General features: G+C 41.1%; 1 protein-coding gene across 1 annotated transcript in view; it reads right to left on the bottom strand.

The window, feature by feature from the left end:
• LOC120025103 (ALK tyrosine kinase receptor-like) overlaps positions 1–18,710 on the bottom strand; it is a 151,067-nt gene extending 132,357 nt beyond the window's left edge. Inside the window, exons 1-3 of the mRNA XM_038969536.1 lie at positions 18,411–18,710; positions 17,888–18,152; positions 5,409–5,543 (exon numbers count right to left, since the gene is read on the bottom strand). Coding sequence (XP_038825464.1) covers positions 5,409–5,543; positions 17,888–18,152; positions 18,411–18,710 — 700 coding nt within the window. The remainder of the gene's footprint in view (positions 1–5,408; positions 5,544–17,887; positions 18,153–18,410) is intronic.
• Positions 18,711–19,752: the final 1,042 nt, after the last annotated feature.

The raw sequence follows: 19,752 nt of genomic DNA, 5'->3' as shown, positions 1-19,752 counted from the left end.
AAATCTTCCTCCCGAGGATTTGCATAGTCAATATGGACCTATTTTGTTTAGTGCAGCTGTCAATCACTTGCTGTTCTGCTGACAGGAGCCAATCAGATCGCTTCAGTCGGTCTCCTCTTCCTCCGTCCTTGGTGTTGTAATATAATAGGCATACACACTTTCTCTCAAACACGACCACATACCCAACTACTGCACCCACTCACATACACACTCATTTTGAAGTTAGTGACGCGTCCCTTTCCCATCGGGCGGCGAAGTAATCACGGTGAGAAAGTGAAGTGAGCTCAACAACTGAGAGTCTGTGAGAGAACTATGTTGTTTCCCCCATAGAACCGATGAGTCAGCAGTGAGAGAGTGGTTGCGTCCAAAATGGCAACCTATTCCCTATATAGTGCACAGCTTTTGACCAGAGCCATATGTACATTATAGAGTGAAAAGGGTGCCATTTCAGACACAGACACTGTCTGAGTACACACCTCATTGTAGGGTCGGGTTTCAGAGAAATAAAGGTGCAGAGAGACTACAGGCAACATATCAATACATATAGATGGGCGAGAGAAACAATGAGGAGAGAAAAAGAAGGGGAGAAAGAGAAAGAGAGAGGTGAGAAAAAGCAGGGGAGAAAGAGGGAAGGAGCAGGGGAAACGAGAGAAAGAGTGGGAAAAGGAAAGAACCGAAAGAAAGCAGAGTGAGAGACAAAACAATGGAAATGAGTAAGAAGGGGCTGAAAGCAAGAAAGGTCAGAAAGAGTAAGCCTGAAAAGGAGAGAGAACAAGATGGGACAGTAAAAAATGGTGTGAGAGAGAGCGAGAGATGAGAAGAGAGAGGTGCAAAGAAGGGCCGAGAGAGGTGCGAAGAAGGGCCGAGAGAGGTGCGGAGAAGAGCAGAGAGGTGCGAAGAAGAGCAGAGAGAGGTAAGAAGAAGAACAGAGAGAGAGGTGCGAAGAAGAGCAGAGAGAGAGGTGCGAAGAAGAGCAGAGAGCAATGAGGAGAGATAGAAATGACATTGATGTTTCCCAGGGTTAATCATTGAGCACGTTGAGGAAGAAGGAGAGCTGCTTCAGAGTGACAGGCCCGCTGAACTAAAACCCTCATCAGGCACTCACACACTCATCAGGTTTTCAATCGTTTCCCTCAAAATTCATCAAGCCCATCAGCACTGGAGGGTTCCGGCCAAAGGGAGATGCAGAGCGAATATTAAAGCCCCCCTCAAAGTTGCCTATCAGAAGGCCAAGCCATAAATGCAAGTCCAATTATTATTCTCGTGGGAGAATACCTATGATAATCCAAGGCCAAGGGATGAAAATAAGGCTGACACTGAAATCAGAGAGAGTCCTGCTTTTTTGAACACCCAAGATATTAAATAACCATTGTAATTTAAACACCATATGTGTAGGACTAGTTTACGGTCTTGGCTAAGATCCAGTCAGTTTTGGAAACCTATACCAATATTCCCAGGAGACCACTAAAAATCACCATTATCAACAAATGATCAACACTCATCATTGAATAACACATCGTCAAAAACGCAAATGAGATTTGAGATTCAATGATTGTGTGATGCTATGGCTAGGCAACCTGTGTTTGAAGTCACTCGATGTTGCATTATTTAACGGACACAGCTCTTATAGACACATTCTGGTTCCTCGTATCTTAACCACCAATAAAAAACACCTCACAGTTGGTTACAAAATGTCTGTTGCCAGGTTGATGCATTTCGGATCAGGCACGTCAATTAAGTGATAATGCCTGAGTAGCCTGTGTTTGGAGGATATATTGGCAAACCGTGCAAATATATCCTCCAAACACCGGCTTCGAGGGCATTATCACTTTTATACAACAGGTTACCAACATATTCAAATAAAGATTGACACATTTTGAATAAAAACTTGATTTTGATGAATTTATTTATACTATTTCATCCTTCCACAAGATATAGTCCAGACACAAATCTAGGGTTGCTACCCAAGCCGACCAGTCGTTCAGTCTAAATGTTCCATTGCCATACTGGCTGGAAACGTTCTTATCCCTTGCTTGCTAGCTAGCCAACTACTGCTAATTTACTGTCATGTCAAATAGCCAGAATAACAACGAAGTAGCTGCATTCACATTTGTTTAAGCAGTTTTCGAGTAAAATTGGTTGGGATGCATCCATAACAATGAGCTAATGATGCACTAAGCTAATGGTCCCGTGTGGCTCAGTTGGTAGAGCATGGCGCTTGCAACGCCAGGGTTGTGGGTTCATTTCCCACGGGGGGACCAGGATGAATATGTATGAACTTTCCAATTTGTAAGTCGCTCTGGATAAGAGCGTCTGCTAAATGACATGCACGATTTCACCTGGCATAGAAAATGTGCTCTCTCATCAGGACATGACTACATTTAAGTCATTTAGCAGACGCTCTTATCCAGAGCGACTTACAAATTGGAAAGTTCATACATATTCATCCTGGTCCCCCCGTGGGAAATGAACCCACAACCCTGGCGTTGCAAGCGCCATGCGCTACCAACTGAGCCACACAGGACCACTGCCCCATAGCACTCATGTTGGTAGCCATGAAGTGCTTTGAAAGGCTGGTCATGGCTCATATCAACACCATCATGCCGGAAACCCTAGAACAACAAAAACTTGCATTCCGCAAATATAGATCCACAGATGACGCAATCTCAATTGCACTCCCCACCTGGACAAAAGGAACACCTATGTGAGAATTATGTTTATTGACTACAGCTCAGTGTTCAACAGCATAGCGCCCACAAAGCTCATCACTAAGCTAAGGACCCATCGGACTAAACACCTCCCTCTGCAACTGGATCCTGGACATCCTGACTGGCCACCCCCAGGTGGTAAGGGTAGGCAACAACACATCTGCCACGATGAACCTCAACATGGGGGCCCCTCAGGGGTGTGTGCTTAGTCCACTCCTGTAGTCCCTTTTCACCCACGACTGAGTGGCAAAGCACGATTCCAACACCATCCTTAAGTTTGCTGACGACACAACGGTGGTAGGCCTCATCACCAACAATGATGAGACAGTCTATAGGGAGGAGGACAGAGACCTGGCCATGTGTGATGCCAGGACAACAACCTCTCCCTCAATGTGATCAAGACAAAGGAGCTGATCATGGACTACAGGAAAAGGAGGGCCGAACAAGCCCCTATTAACAATTATTAACGATTCCTGGACCTGATGGACCTGAAGTGAGGCAGGTTGAGAGCTTCAAGTTCCTTGGCGTCCATATCACCAACAAACTATCATGGTCCAAACACGCCAAGATAGTCATGAGGAGGGCATGACAACGCCTATTGCCCCTCAGGAGACTGAAAAGATTTGGCATGGGTCCCAAGATCCTCAAAAAGTTATACTGCTGCACCATTGAGAGCATCCTGACCTGTTGCATCACCGCCTGGTATAGCAACCGCTTGGCATCTGACGGTAAGGTGCTACAGAGGGTAGTGCGTATCGCCCAGTACATCACTGGGGCCAAGCTTCCTGCCATCCAGGACCTCTATACTAGGCGGTGTCAGAGGAAGGCCCTAAAAATAGTCAAAGACACCAGTCACCCAAATCATAGACTGTTCTCTCTGCTGCCGCACAGCAAGCGGTACCGGAGCGCCAAGTCTAGGTCCAAAAGGCTCCTTAACAGTTCTATCCTCAACCCATGAAACTGCTGAACAATTAATCAAATGGCCACCCGGACTATTGGCATTAACCCCCCCCCCCCCCCCCCCCCCTTTGTTTTGACACGTTTGCTACTTACTGTTTATTATCTATGCATAGTCACTTCACCCCTACCTACATGTACAAATTACCACATGTACAAATTAAGTAGAGTAATTTGTACCCCCGCACACTGACTCGGTACCGGTACCCCCTGTATATAGCCTCCTTACTGTTATTTTATTGTGTCACTTCTTTTACTTTAGTTTATTTAGTAAATATTTCCTTAACTCTTTGTTCTTAAAACTACATTGCATGTTAAAGGCTTATAGATAAGCATTTTATGTTGTATTCGGCGCGGGTGAAAAATGCAATTTGATTTGATTTGAGTTCTTTGTATATATCCATAAAAATTATGCCGATTCATGATTTTGACTGGCTGAAAAAACTGTCTACCTGTCTATCTCATCTCGACTCCCAACACATTCATTACTATGGGACAGCTGAAGATTGAATATGAATAGTGAAACAATGTTGCAAATGTCGGAGAGACAGACACCAAGGTTTATACAAATCTCTGCTGTTGAAACCTAAATATTAGTCTAAAAGAAATGTGAGATAATGTCTAGATGCTTTTAATAGTGGAGATCAAGTTTATAAATTGCCTGGGCTGATGAGACCGTGGATTGCGCAGTCTGATGGAACAGAGTAAATAGGCATTTAAGCGTCATAGATTTAGCCGGTGGTAACTTGTAGAATAGACACCGACTAGAATGCGGTTTTAACCAATCAGCATTCAGGATTAGACCCACCCGTTGTATAATGAAGGAAAATGACTGCAAGGGAGTGTGTTAGCATGAGGCTGTGGCTAACAAGTCTTGACTGAACTGTGAATTTCACTCTTTGCAATGATACTGAAGGGAATGTCATGAACATCATCTGTTGCTTGGAGGAGTAAACAAGATGTTGATAAATGCAATTACTCTGAGATTTCCAGAGTATAAGGGCACTGGCATCAGCAGACAGATAGGTATTTATTTTGTCTGCGGTGGCGCTATTGGCTCGAAGACAAAGCGACAAGACAAAATACATGATTACTTCAATGATTATACTCCTGGAAAGTCAGTGTTGCGTGCCGTGTAAAATGTGTCTAAAAGGAGCCAAATCCAGCTCTGCACTATCCACAGTGTTAATTTATGCAGTACCTCGGTGCTTGGAAGAATCTAAGGTGGAAAATGTCAATTCGGTGAAAGGAGCTACATTTACATTCTATGGAAGCAAATTGGAACGTTTTGCAGATAAAAACTGTCCGTCCTGCTCCATTTAATCCAAAGTGAGATGTACAGTTACAGACGTGGGGATGAATCCAGTAGGTGGCACACTTACTTTGTTTGAGGAAAAAGCACTGTGCCTTTTCACAGCACGTGTGGAGTGAGTGTGAGTAGAAGTCATCCTGGGTAAGTGTGTGTGTGTGTGCGTGTGTGTGTGTGTGTGTGTGTGTGTGTGTGTGTGTGTGTGTGTGTGTGTGTGTGTGTGTGTGTGTGTGTGTGTGTGTGTGTCAGTGAGCAAGCAGGAAGAGGATAGGAGAGAGTGTCTGTGTGTGGGATCAGAGGCCATTGTTCTAGCTTGAGATCAGAGACAAAAATGTATCATCTTCTTCCCTCTCAGACTGCCTTTTCTGTATATTACAAATACAGCGCCTATGCCTGAGATACTCACAGCTATACGACAACAGGTGGACACTTACAGGCAGTCAGAGTTGGATGTTCTGACAAGGTTCTTGAGTTTCCATTGGACGGGGTGGTTGTTTTGATGTTCTGATTGGTTGGTTTCATTGGCAGTTTAGTGTTGCCAGTTACTGTTGGAGGAAATTCGCCATTGGCTGAGGAGAGAAACAGACAAATAGCAGTTTAGTGACATTCTTTGCAAGCCATATCTTTCCACAGCTCCCTAAATGCTAAACAGTTGAAGATAAGCAGGGTTGTGCTCTTTAGGGACCAAACGAAATAAAACAAACTGAGACAGATGGGGACTACCTACACTACCTCATTTTCCGTTACAAAACATTTTAAACACTTTAAGTTTTTGCCCTAATGAACATGGCCCAGAGTTAAGCTTGGTGAATATTTGGCTGCATAACCCAATGACTGTATATATGAATGGACAAAGGCATTGGTCATGTGACACCATTCATTCCTATGTGAAGACTCAATAGTGCATTGAAGCCAAATTAAGTCGGTTAAGACGGTGTCTCATGGAGACATAACATGCACAGTTTGAGCTACTCCAGGAAGTGACTTCGCAGGCTAGCTCAGTGCTCTCGTTGAGCAACTCAAGTTGAAGGCCGACCTGGGTACTGCAGACTGCCATTAGCAACTAAATGATCCTTATGTGTACGATTTTAAAATAATCGGTTGGAGACATACATCTGGTATCTGGTATCCTGGTATCCTTCTGGTATCCTTCTGTGTACGATTTTAAAATAATCGGTTGGAGACATACATCTGGTATATTAGATGCAATTATTGGTACCATGATTGTCCTCGTAAAATGTTTTTATACAAAGATTGACCACGAAGATTGTCATTTTTCCATTCACTATAATGGTGGTACTGTTTTCTGCAAACAATGCCTGCAGTATCGCGGTCGGCCGTGAACTTCCGTGGCTTCAATGACACAGGGCAGTTGTTCTCCACTGGGATATCTGAAGTTATACGCTGTCGTTTTGTCCAGTAGAGGGCACTCTTTCCTCAAGACCAATAGAGATTGATATAGTGGTGGTGGGTAGGGGGTGCTTAAATCCAAATCCGCCCCATCTTCCTCCATCCCTAGGTTACTAAGCTAATTGGATCTGGGGCTTTCATTTCCACTAGCTCAACCCAATCAAGCCTGTGGACAGACCAACCACCTCAACCTACCCCTTTTCCCCATCAACTTCAGAAATACATTTCCCAGTTAAAAGGAGAGTTGATTAGGTATTTCTCCTTTGGATATTAGGTACTAGACTTTTCAGAGGCTGTAAATTGGGCCTGTCAGGAGGGCTATGACAATATGGGACTGCATACTGGACTGCATACTGGACACAACTACTATGGTGCAGTGGGGAAGAGGATAATGCTCTTTCCATTAATCAGCTGCCAGGACCTGGGGTAAATCACAGTCTCTGATTGGTCTGAGCAGAAGAAATAGCCAATCACCACCTCTGATTGTAAGGAATTTAACGTTCCTCAAGAAATTATACAACAAACCAACCGTTCATAAAAAGGTAACAAAAAATGCATGATTGTTGAATTAAACTGCTGAAATAATCATTTACAATTTCATGGTATGGTTATTAGCAATGGGAAGCAATGTGGTTAAAAACTTCTTAAGGCTAGAGGCACTATTTTCACGTCCGGATGAAAAATGTGCCCAAAGTAAACTGCCTGCTACTCAGGCCCATGTATGTAATTGGTATATTTGGATAGAAAACACTCTAAAGTTTCTAAAACGGTTAAAATTATGTCTGTGAATATAACAGAACTTATTTTGCAGGCGAAACCACGAGGACAAACCATCCAGGAAAATACTTTGTTGAGGTCACTCTCTTTTCAATGGGTTTCTATGTGGATCTAGATTTCTAAGGCACTTGCTTGCAGTTCCTATCGCTTCCACTAGATTTCAACAGTCTTTAGAAATTGGTTGATGTTTTTCCTTTGAGAAATGAAGAAGTGGCCATTTCCTATCTGGGTGGATAGCCAAGTGGACTGTTGTGGTTGGGGCGCACGACCTGAAAGCTCGCTCCACTTTGTTTTCGTCCGGTATTGAACACAGTTTATTCTGTCTTAAATTTTATTGATTATTTACGTTTAAAAATACCTAAAGTTGGATTAGGAAAGTTCTTTGAAATGTTTGGATCAAGATTACAGGTAACTTATTAGATACTTTGTAGTCATGTTGTGCGAGTTGGAACCGGTGTATTTTCAGAATCAAATGCGCCAAATAAATGGACATTTTGGGGATATAACGACAGAATTTATCTAACAAAGGACCATTTGTGATGTTTGATGAACATATTGGAGTGCCAACAGAAGAAGATCTTCAAAGGTAAGGCATGAATTATATCGTTATTTCTGACTTTTGTGTTGCGCCTGGCGGGTTGAATCATGATTTTCATGTGTTTGTTTGATGGGGTGCTGTCCTCAGATAATAGCATGGTTTGCTTTCGCCGTAAAGCCTTTTTGAAATCTGACACTGTGGCTGGATTAACAAGAAGTTCACCTTTAAACCGATGTATAACACTTGCATGTTTTATGATTTATGAATTATTATTATGAGTATTTCTGTTTTTGAATTTCACTGGGTGTTGTCAAATCAATCCCGTTAACGGGATTGGCGCGCGAAGGCATCACTAAGAAGTTAATAGTTCTCTAAAAACCTTCTAAAGTCGAAATGTTCCATTTAAAAGTTGGAAGAGTAGTTATGATTAACTATCCATTATCAATGTCGGTGTGCAAAAAGCAGCATCACACCAGAGTCCTTGTCATATCCATGTGAGATCCATTCAATTGTTAATAGCCAGGTTATATCATACCTGGCTCTGTCACTCACTTGTGAACATACTCTTTGAGCAACTGTGACATTTTGTCTATGAAAGGGACTGTGATCTGTCTGTTGGATGTCTGTATTCGAATTTCAAATATCTTTCTTCACCTTTAATTTCCACTGAAGACACATTTTTTATAAAAAACTTTGTTTTGACCCTGGTCAGAAACTCTTTAAGTTAGAAGACCATTGTAAATTGTAAAATACTACTGATGCACATATCTGCAGAACAGAAATAACTGGCAATTTACTAAGAAATTGCATAGTAAAATGGCAGCACAAGAATTACTTCATTAAATCAAGCAGCATTAGGCACCAATTGGTTACCAATAGTTTTTTTGAATTCTGTCGAATAGGTACAGATAGGTACCCTAGTAAATATGTAACAGTACTGTAAAAAAAATAAGAAACAAAGTCCTACCAATGGTGTTCAACCAGGTGGCAGGACTCAGAGGTCAACGCTGTGGTCACCACACCACTGGAGAGTAGAGAGTCTATGATATCTTATTGATCTTCTGCTGCAATCACAAACCTCTGTAACCACTCGATGTGTGGTCACCAGGCCCCTGTCCTTCAAGAGACCAGCCTCCACAGTCATCAATTAACCAGTGGGTTACAGTATATTGCTAAAAGGTGCTTTTCAATCCTTTTTGGTTCTATATAGCTCCTTTTCTTGTAGCAGTGGAGGCACTGCACAGCGGGCATTTTGTTCTATATTAAATGTTTTGCAGAGTGAACAACTGAAACAAATTTATGATATGACAAAAATAAATCACCAAAACAAAGCATTTTCTGTTTTGGCACCAGGTCGTCAATCAGTTTTCATTGAGAATGAAGAAGGAAGTAAGGCTAGCCCAGATGGAAGTAGCGACTCGGGAACGGTGTGGTCGCACAAACAAACCTCTTCCCTTTCCTCCAACATAATGCCACTAATTTAGACAAAACAAACTTGGTCCTTTAATATTACTTACTTAACACAGAGCTAAAGGACCGCACCATTTAGCTCCAGATACATAATCTATCCATCTCTGGGAAGAGCACAGAGGACTCTCTTTGCGACTAGCTTGTCTGAATATCAAGTCGAGAGCCGACTGCATGTTTCTTAATTATGATGAAAGGTCACATGAGTTTCCTGCGTCGTGTTGGCTTGCCAGCTCTTACTATCTTGCTGAAAAGACATATCATCCCTTTTCCCCCACAAATCGTTCCACAAGCATTATGGGACATTGTGAAAAATGTCTACCTTTCATCTTTGTCTCTTTAATCATCTCCTAAAAACACATCCCTTTCAGTTCCCTCCACCCAGCTCCTCCACCACCACTACCTCCTTGGGCTGAACTGCTCTCGTTCATCACAATATGGCAGGGGGCTCCCACCACAGCTGTGCACTGTACGTACCGACTCTAGAGCATGCCAACCAGCCAGGTCGTTCAAGATTGAGGTCGAAATTGGACAACTATCCATGTCCTGAGGATGTCGGGTTGAGTGCCTAAACTTAACCCTTAATTTAGAAATTTGACCTTTGGAGAAATGGAATGCTACAGAGCAGCAGGAGCAACAAAAACACTTCGAAATTTGACATTTGGAGCAACTTCGAAATTTGATTTATGGAGAATGTGGAAGAATGCGTAGTTCTGCAGTGAGACTGAGAGCTTGTTGTGGAAAAAAGGGGACAGACGTCCATTTTCTTTGCCAGGTCAACACAAACAGTTGCTACACTATGTTGCCTATATTACTAACAAGATGTTCTTAAACATTGATTTCATACTTCATTTGACAGAAGTTCTTTGTCAGCTTAGAGCAAAAAGTTATTGGGCTTTATTTTCGGCCAGCGCTAAGGAGGCACAAGTGTCAAACGCACATTAATTTGTAATTTTGCCATGTAAAAACTAGTGCACAGGCATTTTCCAGCCCTAACTCCAGGTTTGACAATTTACCTGTCTAACATCAGTTTGTTTGCTCTGAGAGGGAGGGTGGCAATATTTGAGGTGTTTTAGCAACCAGGAAATGATGTAGTGCACATTGCACCTTTTATACCTTCCCATTAGTGCTGCATGAAATTGTCACTTTTAAGCTTGTTTTTATGTGACAAAATGTACAGTTGTTTGAAGCTGGTATACAAAAGTGAAAGTAAAAGAAGCCGAAATGAAACGTATGAACAGGAAGTATAGAAATAGCACACATTGAACATACCTACTACTTCATAGACTTGCGTTCAATGAGAATGACAGATCTACAGTATAACTCTGATTTCTATGTGAAGTTGGTCGGGTAGCCCAAAAAGTTACACATTGCAGTTTTAAGACCAACAAGAAGCAGGTCTTAACAGTAAAACAGTTGATAAATGCATGGATTTTGAGAGCGGAAGCGCAGCCTATCCAGCCATGATGCACAGTGTCCATGGAAGGACAGATGTGCCTTTTGTGGTGGTAAATCTCATACTTCTAAATATATTTTTTTAAACTATTGGTTTCCCCCCATTTAGTTTAATTTGACGAAAAAAACAAGCATAGCCTACCTTCCCCTTAATCAAGGCTGGTTGCATAGGTGCATCTTTTTATCCTGGCCGTTACCCTTTGAATAAAGGGTTTAAATGGTCTACTAAGAGTGCTTTGGAGTATTTTGGAGTTTTTTTCCGTCATGATTTTTCATTATTCACAATTTACATACCTGCATTTTGCTTGTTCAAGTAGGCTATCCATACCCATTTTTAAAGAGCGCCCCTTTTCCGATTACCAAAGACATGCTCCTCACTATTCAGTCCTCCTATAATGCCATATCAACAGAAGATTTCTTTGAGAATGTGGGTTTAAAAAACATGTTGTTTCTCATTTAATTTGATTACAAACCAAACTTATTAAAAAGATTCACCGTCCATGGGTTTAGGGAGAGAATGTACATGGCTCGAATGCAATCCCAACTGGCACAGACATCAATTCAACGTCTATTCCACGTTGGTTCTATGTCATTTAATTGAAATGACACGAAAACAATATTGATTCAACGAGTGTGTGCCCAGTGGGATGCAAATGAATCTGCTATTTCTGGAGAAGTTCAAATATGATCTGTAAGATGGTCCTATGATGTTGATAAAACATTACATATGAGAGCAGTATAACGGTGAGTGACATTCCCCCTTTCTCTTTATAGTGGATCTTTATTTTGATGTGCGTAAAAACCTTGTTGCCTTGTCTGTACGCCCACGGAAAGCAATTATGGTGCCTACAGGCCTAACTGTTTTTAGACATAACCTCTTTAAAACAAGCTTTTGTTTTGTTTTTAGTACAACATGATTAGAATTATACACTGTCTTTTTAGGCCTTATCAAGAGCCGAGTGAATGTAATCTTTCTTATTGACTGTTTGGCATCTCTATGTCCAGACTGCAATTTACATTAGGCCTAGTCCGTATATTTGGGGCGGCAGGTAGCCTAGTGGTTAGAGTGTTGGACCAGTATCCAAAAGGTTGCTGGATCGAATCCCCGAGCTGACAAGGTAAACATCTGTCATTCTGCCCCTGAACAAAGCAGTTAACACACTGTTCCCTGGTAGGCCGGCATTGTAAATCAGAATATGTTCTTAACTTCTTATGGCTGCAAGGCAAAGTGTTGAGTAGCCAGTGAAATCGTGCCCATTTCAAACGGCCTCCTACTCAAATCTTGCTTGTACAATATGAATATTATTATTCTTTTTGGATAGAAAACACTTTCTAGTTTCTAAAACAGTTGGAATTATTTCTCTGAGTGAAACACAAGTCCTTCTGCAGCACTTTTCCTGACCAGGAAGTGAAATGTCAGAAATCTATGCTCTTTTCAATCTGATGCCTATACATGGTCTTAACACCTACGAGTCTGCTGACAGTCTATACGCCTTCCTATTGGTGTAAAGAGGATGTTAGAGAAGAAATTTCTTTGCTCCTCCTGGTCTGTGGTGGAAAAAAACCTATTTCTTTGACCTGAGCGCCAACTTCCGGTATTCTGAAGGAAGTGGGATGGACTGTTTTGCCTTCCTAACGAACGGCTAACGTCTCCGGCTCGAATTTTTTTGGATATATGTGACCATATCATCGTAATGTATGTTTTTTCAATATAGTTTAATCAGATTATTGAAACTTTATTCGGGAGTTTTGCCGTGTTCCGTCGTATGACTGTGTTTACGTTGGGCCACGGCTACTGGAAATGGTAAATTAACAGGGATATTTCTCATTCTGAAACGAAACAACGACTCATCTGGACAGAGGACGCCTGTTTCAACATTCTGATGAAAGATCAGCCAAAGTAAGACTCATTTTATGATGTTATTTCATATATCTGTCGTGCATGTGAACGGGTCGTGGGCGCCCAAATGTGTCTCTCTATTGTGGCTACGCTAATATAGCGATACATTTTGTTTTCGCTGTAAAACATTTAATAAATCGGAAATATTGTTTGGAATCACAAGTTGCCTATCTTTCAATTGCTGCAAACTATATATTTTTCGGAAATGTTTTATGATGAGTAATAAGCTATTTGACGTTGGTGTCTGTTGGTGTCTGTAAATATTATGGCTGCTTTCGGTGCACTTTCTGATTTGTAGCTGAAATGTAAAATATGATTTATACCTGAAATATGCACATTTTTCGAAAAAAAATATGCTATACAATAAATATGTTATCAGACTGTCATCTGATGAATTTGTTTCTTGGTTAGTGGCTATTTATATCTTTATTTGGTCGAATTTGTGATAGCACCTGATGGAGTAAGAAACTGATGCAGTTAGAAAAGTGGTGTCATTTGCTAACGTGGTTAGCTAATAGATTTACATATTTTGTCTTCCCTGTAAAACATTTTAAAAATCGGACATGTTGGTTTGATTCACAAGAAGTTTATCTTTCATCTGGTGTCTTGGACTTGTTAATGTGTGAAAGTTAAATATTTTTAAAAAATAGCTTTTGAATGTCGCGCCCTGCACTTTGAGCTGGATGTTGTCATAGTGTGGGCGGTGTCGGGCTTGCAGCCCTAACAGGTTAACCGACGTGCCTAGTTAAATAAAGGTTAACCTGTTTGGGCTCAAGGGGCAGTATTGAGTAGCCAGATAAAAGGTGCCCATTTCAAAAAGGCCTCGTACTCAATTCTTGCTCGTACAATATGCATATTATTATTACTATTGGATAGAAAACACTCTCTAGTTTCTAAAACCGTTTGAATTATTTCTCTGAATGAAACAGAACTCATTCTGCAGCACTTTTCCTGTCAGGGAGTGAGATTTCAGAAATCCAGGTCCCTGTTCTGAGATCAGTTTATAAGTCCCCATGCAAGCTATGAGGGTACATGCACTGCATACGCCTTCCTCTAGATGTCAGTAAGCGGTGAGACTTTGAATGGAGTCGATTGCGCAATCTGGGACCTTATATTAGACCGTGGAACAGGAAGTACCGTTCTTTTCAACAGTGTGCTTGACGCATGAAGACATCAGAATGGCGTCCTGCAAACGCTTTCGTTTTAGTATTTCTATATCTCCGGTCATGTTTTTATTCGTTATAGGTGTTAAAGACATCATAAGGTAGTTAATTTAAACCGACTTATAGCAGTTTATTGCGATTTTCTGGGATTTCTTTGCCATGCGCTTTCACGAGTTGGACACCACTCCAGTTGGCGGCTAACGTTTAGCGGCTAATTCGACCGGACAAGAGGACATCTTTCAACCCAAAGACGATTGTTTTGAAGAAAGGACACCTTGCCCAAGATTCTGATGGAAGCTCAGCTAATAGTAAGCAGTCTTTATGCTGATAATTCATTGTTCTGTTGAAAAATGTCAAATGCATGAAACGCCATTGCTTGCAGTGTAGCATTGTGTTATCGCAGCCTGTATTGCGCAGTAAGGTTAATTTTAAAAATGTAATTCGGCGATTGCATTAAGAACTAATTTGTCTTTCAATTGCTGTCCAACCTGTATTTTTTTAGTCAAGTTTATGAATAGTTTTCGATAAGAGTAGGTGGCTTTCCAAGATGGCGCCGGACAGATTGCTTGACGTTATGGACACTATTCTCATTGTATAAGCACAATTTGTGCCGCTAAATATGCACATTTTCGAACAAACTCTATATGCATTGTGTAATATGATGTTACAGGACTGTCATCTGAAGAATTCTGAGAAGGTTAGTGAAACAATTCATATATTTTGGTGGTTTATACGTTATAGCTATTTTTGCCTTGAATCAATGCTGTTGTTATGTTTGCTATTGTGCTAAGCTAATATAACGCTATATTGTGTTTTCGCTGTAAAACACTTGATAAATCGGAAATATTGTCTGGAATCACAAGATGCCTGTCTTTCAATTGCTGTACACTATGTATTTTTCAGAAATGTTTTATGATGAGTATTTAGTTATTTGGCGTCTGTAATTTTTCTGTCTGCTTTCGGTGCAATTTCTGACTGTAGCTGCAATGTAAACTATGATTTATACCTGAAATATGCACATTTTTCTAACAAAACATATGCTATACAATAAATATGTTATCAGACTGTCATCTGATGAGGTTGTTTCTTGGTTAGTGGCTATTTATATCTTTATTTGGTCGAATTTGTGATAGCTACTGATGTAGTAAAAAACGGATGGAGTAAAAATAGTGGTGTCTTTTGCTAACGTGGTTAGCTAATAGATTTACATATTGTGTCTTCCCTGTAAAACATTTTAAAAATCGGACATGTTGGCTTGATTCACAAGATGTGTACCTTTCATCTGGTGTCTTGGACTTGTTAATGTGTGAAAGTTAAATATTTAAAAAAAATTATATTTTGAATTTCGCGCCCTGCACTTTGAGCTGGCTGTTGTCATAAGTGTACCGGTGTCGGGCTTGCACGCCAAACAGGTTAAATTAATAATAATATATCAGTGTGAATGCTGTAGCCTACATTTTAACAATGTATTTCCATATTAAAGCAATGCAATTAGAACAATGTGGACTGCCAACATGTTCAACATATCTCGCAAATTCGGGGCAGACTATTTAACGAACTAGGCTGTAATGGACTAACATTCGAATTGGAATTGATGACAACACAATACATAAAAGACCATAAATACACAACTTGAATCAACCACATATTTAGCCATGGAGCAGATTCTGAATGGCCAGTGAGGGGCCAAGCCTCGACACACTCACAACTTGTTTATTCATCAAAACCCAGCCTTTTCCCTCCACCACGAGCTACTGCGCCCATAAATCAAGTTGTGAAAATATAAACAATATTTCTGACACACCCCCGAACCTATAATGCTACCGCCAGCGCTAAGATTTCCCATTGCGTTAGGTTTGTTAAAATAGAGTTCATCTTGTATTTCTTGCATGAACACTTGCACTTGTCTCTTCTTACTATCACAGATTTTTCTGATAGCTGCTTTGTTAAAGGGGCAATCAAAATTCGCTATATCCATTTTTGGACTGATAAAATAATGATATGTACCCATTGATTCTTGAACAATATAACTTACAAATGTTTCATGGTTTTAGTTCAACTGTCGTAGCTCATCAGAACCCAACATATAAGCTTATAGGCAATTTTTTAACTACATTTTGAAAAAAACTAAAAGTACAATAGATGGACGATCATGGAAGGCAGGATAGTTCCTTCCAGTGGCGAACCGTGACTATTGGAGCTAGGCCCTCAGTTGCGGAAAAAGATCTGACGTCATACATATAGATAGAGACCTTGGATGCCTGTGTATACAGAGCATGACTTGAGACCTTTATTTTGCAGATCTATGTAGGAGAAGCAATTCTTTGATGACAGAGTCAAACGGTCCTAAGCCATGCCTCGGCTGTGGCTCACAGAAGCAGCACACGTACACAATGGTTGCAATTATCAATAGCAGGAACCACGTTAGAAGAAAATGCGGTTGCGTCGTTTCAAAGAAACATTTGCCAAAACAAACAGTCCCTCAAATATCGGCGGAATAAATTCAACCACACAACTACTCACATTGTTTCAAGACCACGGACAGTACATGGTGTCAGAGAGAAAAAAGTTGTGCTGTATTTGATGTTCTATCTCCAGCATGCAACAATAAAAAAATGCACCACAACACGAAATGTCATGTACCCAGTACTATCAATTGCAATGTCATTTCTGTCATGCCCTGGCCATAGAGAGGCTTTTATTCTCTATTTTGGTTATGCCAGGGTGTGACTAGGGTGGGCATTCTAGTTTCTTTATTTCTATGTTTTTGTATTTCTATGTTTTGGCCGGGTATGGTTCTCAATCAGAGACAGCTGTCTATCGTTGTCTCTGATTGGGAATCATATTTAGGCAGCCTTTTTCCTTTGGTGTTTGTGGGTAGTAGACTTTGTTTGTGGCACTATAGCCCTAGTAAGCTTCACGGTCGTTTCTTTTTTTCTTGTTTTGTTGGCGACATCTTAAATAAAAAGAAAATATATGCTCACCACGCTGCACCTTGGTCCGGTCATTTCCACCTAGACGACGGCCTTGACAATTACCTTGTTTTTACCACACAACCAGTGATCTAAAGTTGAAATAATATTTTACACATTGTATTCAAAATGATATGAACGAGATAGTAACAAAAAGCAAGCTGTAGATGAAAACAAAAAGTCCACTCACCATTATGATTATCATATTAAAACAAAGTCCATTCTCCTGTCCTTCTTTATGAAATGGGCAATGACAGGTTCATATAGCTTGTCTTTTGATTTTAAAACCAAAATAAGTTATTTTTCTATTGAGATCAAAGCCAGGGCTGACTGTCGGGCCTGTCCAGTGGTGTTCCTGGAATATGATTTGATTCTTTTTAGTGCAGAAAATGTTCTTTCTGCTGATGCAGTGGACACTGGAATGGTCAAAACTAGACAGGTAAGCAGATACAGCTGTTATGCTGTCCAGCTGTCCACCGGACGTGCTACCTGTCCCAGATCTGCTGTTTTCAACTCTTAATGATCGGCTATGAAAAGCCAACTGACATTTATTCCTGATTATTATTTGACCATGCTGGTCATTTATGAACATTTTGAACATCTTGGCCATGTTCTGTTATAATCTCCACCCGGCACAGCCAGAAGAGGACTGGCCACCCCTCATAGCCTGGTTCTTCTCTAGGTTTCTTCCTAGGTTTTGGCCTTTCTAGGGAGTTTTTCCTAGCCGCCGTGCTTCTACACCTGCATTGCTTGCTGTTTGGGGTTTTAGGCTGCGTTTCTGTACAGCACTTCGAGATATTAGCTGATGTACGAAGGGCTATATAAAATAAACTTGATTTGATACAATTGGTGCATTCTATCAATTAGTCTCTTCTGCTGGAGAAAGTGGGGCAGATCAGACAGGCTCTTACCCTTGAAGTCAGAACTTGAGTACATAACGGTGAGTTCTGTTTTAAGCCGCTGCAAATCAAAATGAGGGCCATAGCTTTTTTTGAGACTTGAGAACACAGAGTTTGAAAAGTTTGGTTTTTCCCTATATATTGGGAACTTTTGTGGGTCAAGGAGGACAAGGAACATAAGCCTTTCATGGTCATTGAACCTGTTCCTTAGCTGAGTGACAATAGTGTGATCACCGACAACGTCTTGCTGTTGGTACTGCCTGCGAATGTCTCCTTGCATATGTGTTGTGCGCCCCCTTGGAACTACGGTCTCACTCACAGTGTCCTCGTACATGGAATCGAATTTTCCTTTTCCCTCTCTGTGGTGTTGCAGAAGTCGTCCACCCTGGACAAGCAGAACTGTATGTCAAACTCCCTGTTCTGCAATATCCCAAACAGCACGTCGGAGTATGCAAATATGGAGTAGAACGCGGATAGCAGGAAGCAGAACTCAAAGCTTGTCAGGTGCATCATGTATCCATCTGCGCTGTGAACGGTGTCTTCATCAAAGTCATCGTGATGGTCCACTATGTATTCAAAGAGTTCAATCAGTTGAGCCTTTTTTTCATACACAGTGCAAACTAAGTGTGAGGAGAAGTTCCATCGTATTGGCGCTACTCTGGGTAGTCTTAGCTGGCATATTTCATCCAGTAGTTTGGTTTGTTTGACAGATCTTCAGAAAAAACGCTGCTACGACACTAATATGAGAAAAAAAATATTGCATTCTTTTAGTTTACCAGCACCTTGTGACATCACCAGATTAAGAGTGTGCGCATATCAATGAATGAACAGAGCTTGCGGGATAGTTTCTTTCACCTTGGCTTGTACTCCGTTTATACCAGAGGCCATGACTGGGTCCCAATCATAACACTGTGCCACAACTTTGGCCTTGCATTCACACATCTCTAAAAAGCTGATAATTCGGGCAGCAACCGCTTCTGCCAGTTTATCCTCAGTTATATCCTCAAATTTGAAAAACCTTTCTTTCACACCACCATCGGTAGTGTAACGCAACACATAAGACATTTGGGCTACATTGCTGATGTCTATCGTCTCGTCAACCATGATGGTTACAAAGGGGGATTTCTTCAATTCTTCCTTCATGACATCTGTCATTACATTCACGACCGCGTGTAACAGGTCATTTTGGATTTTGCTGGAAGTGCCTGTGAACACGGTAGCTGTAATCAAATGGCAGTCTAACGTGCTGTCATGCTCAGCCAATGCACTATTATTGCAAATCCACTATTTCCAAGTAGTTTCCCTGATTAGCTGATTCTTTACCCTCATCATGTCCTCTGAATGCTAATTCTTGCTTGCCTAAAAACACAACCGTATGAATAAGGCGCATTAGAATCTCCATTGTGCCTGACTTTATCATTGTGAGCAAGTGGCTCACTGCTCGTTAAGAAGAAGGTCTACTCTTGTTTCCCCAATTGTTTTTAAACTCACTGTAGCTCGCAGGTGTGAAGTTGAGTTTGTGTCGAAGTGCTGACTTTGTCAAACAGGCTAAATCTTTGAAACCAGTTGTCCAATTTGAGCTATTATCGCTGCTGAAGAGTAGCTTTATTGTCAGCTCTCCGCCTGTTATCCACGGATAGCGCTCATAATTATTAACTTGAAAATGCATTTCAAAACTCTTTCATTGCACCACATTTCACCAAATCAGGCAGTGCAGGAGTTGGTCTCCTGGTCTGTACAAGATTGAACTTTTCATAAAAAGTTAATCTTGAAAAGGGCAATGCTAACAATTTAGCCACCACATCATCCTCGATTACTCTCTCTGCATTTGCCATCGCCTCTGAATTAGTGACGTATACTTAGGCACTCTAGGGGGCCTCTAGGGGGCCTTAACCCTTCTTTTTCCAACACAAACTGAAGAAATTCAATAGGAGGATCATTACAATTAAGACAAAAAAAGATTAAACCTATGAAAACAAAATTACACATTATAAGGCGTAGAGGGCCCTGACGGTTCCCCACTGGTTCCTTCATTGCTTGAGCAGTCAGCACAAGGAAGATAGATAAAGTTGAGGCAGTTCAGAGATGAAACAGAGGGGGGACACCTCCAGGGGGTTTCAGACTGGTCCAGAGCTGTTCATTCTGGCCTTTGCCATCTCTGAAGCAGTGCTTCTCAGTAGTATTAGAGGCATCCAAC

Source organism: Salvelinus namaycush, chromosome 30, assembly GCF_016432855.1.
Source record: "Salvelinus namaycush isolate Seneca chromosome 30, SaNama_1.0, whole genome shotgun sequence".
In the NCBI taxonomy this organism is placed as follows: domain Eukaryota; kingdom Metazoa; phylum Chordata; class Actinopteri; order Salmoniformes; family Salmonidae; genus Salvelinus; species Salvelinus namaycush.
This window is presented reverse-complemented; position numbering and strand designations above follow the sequence as displayed.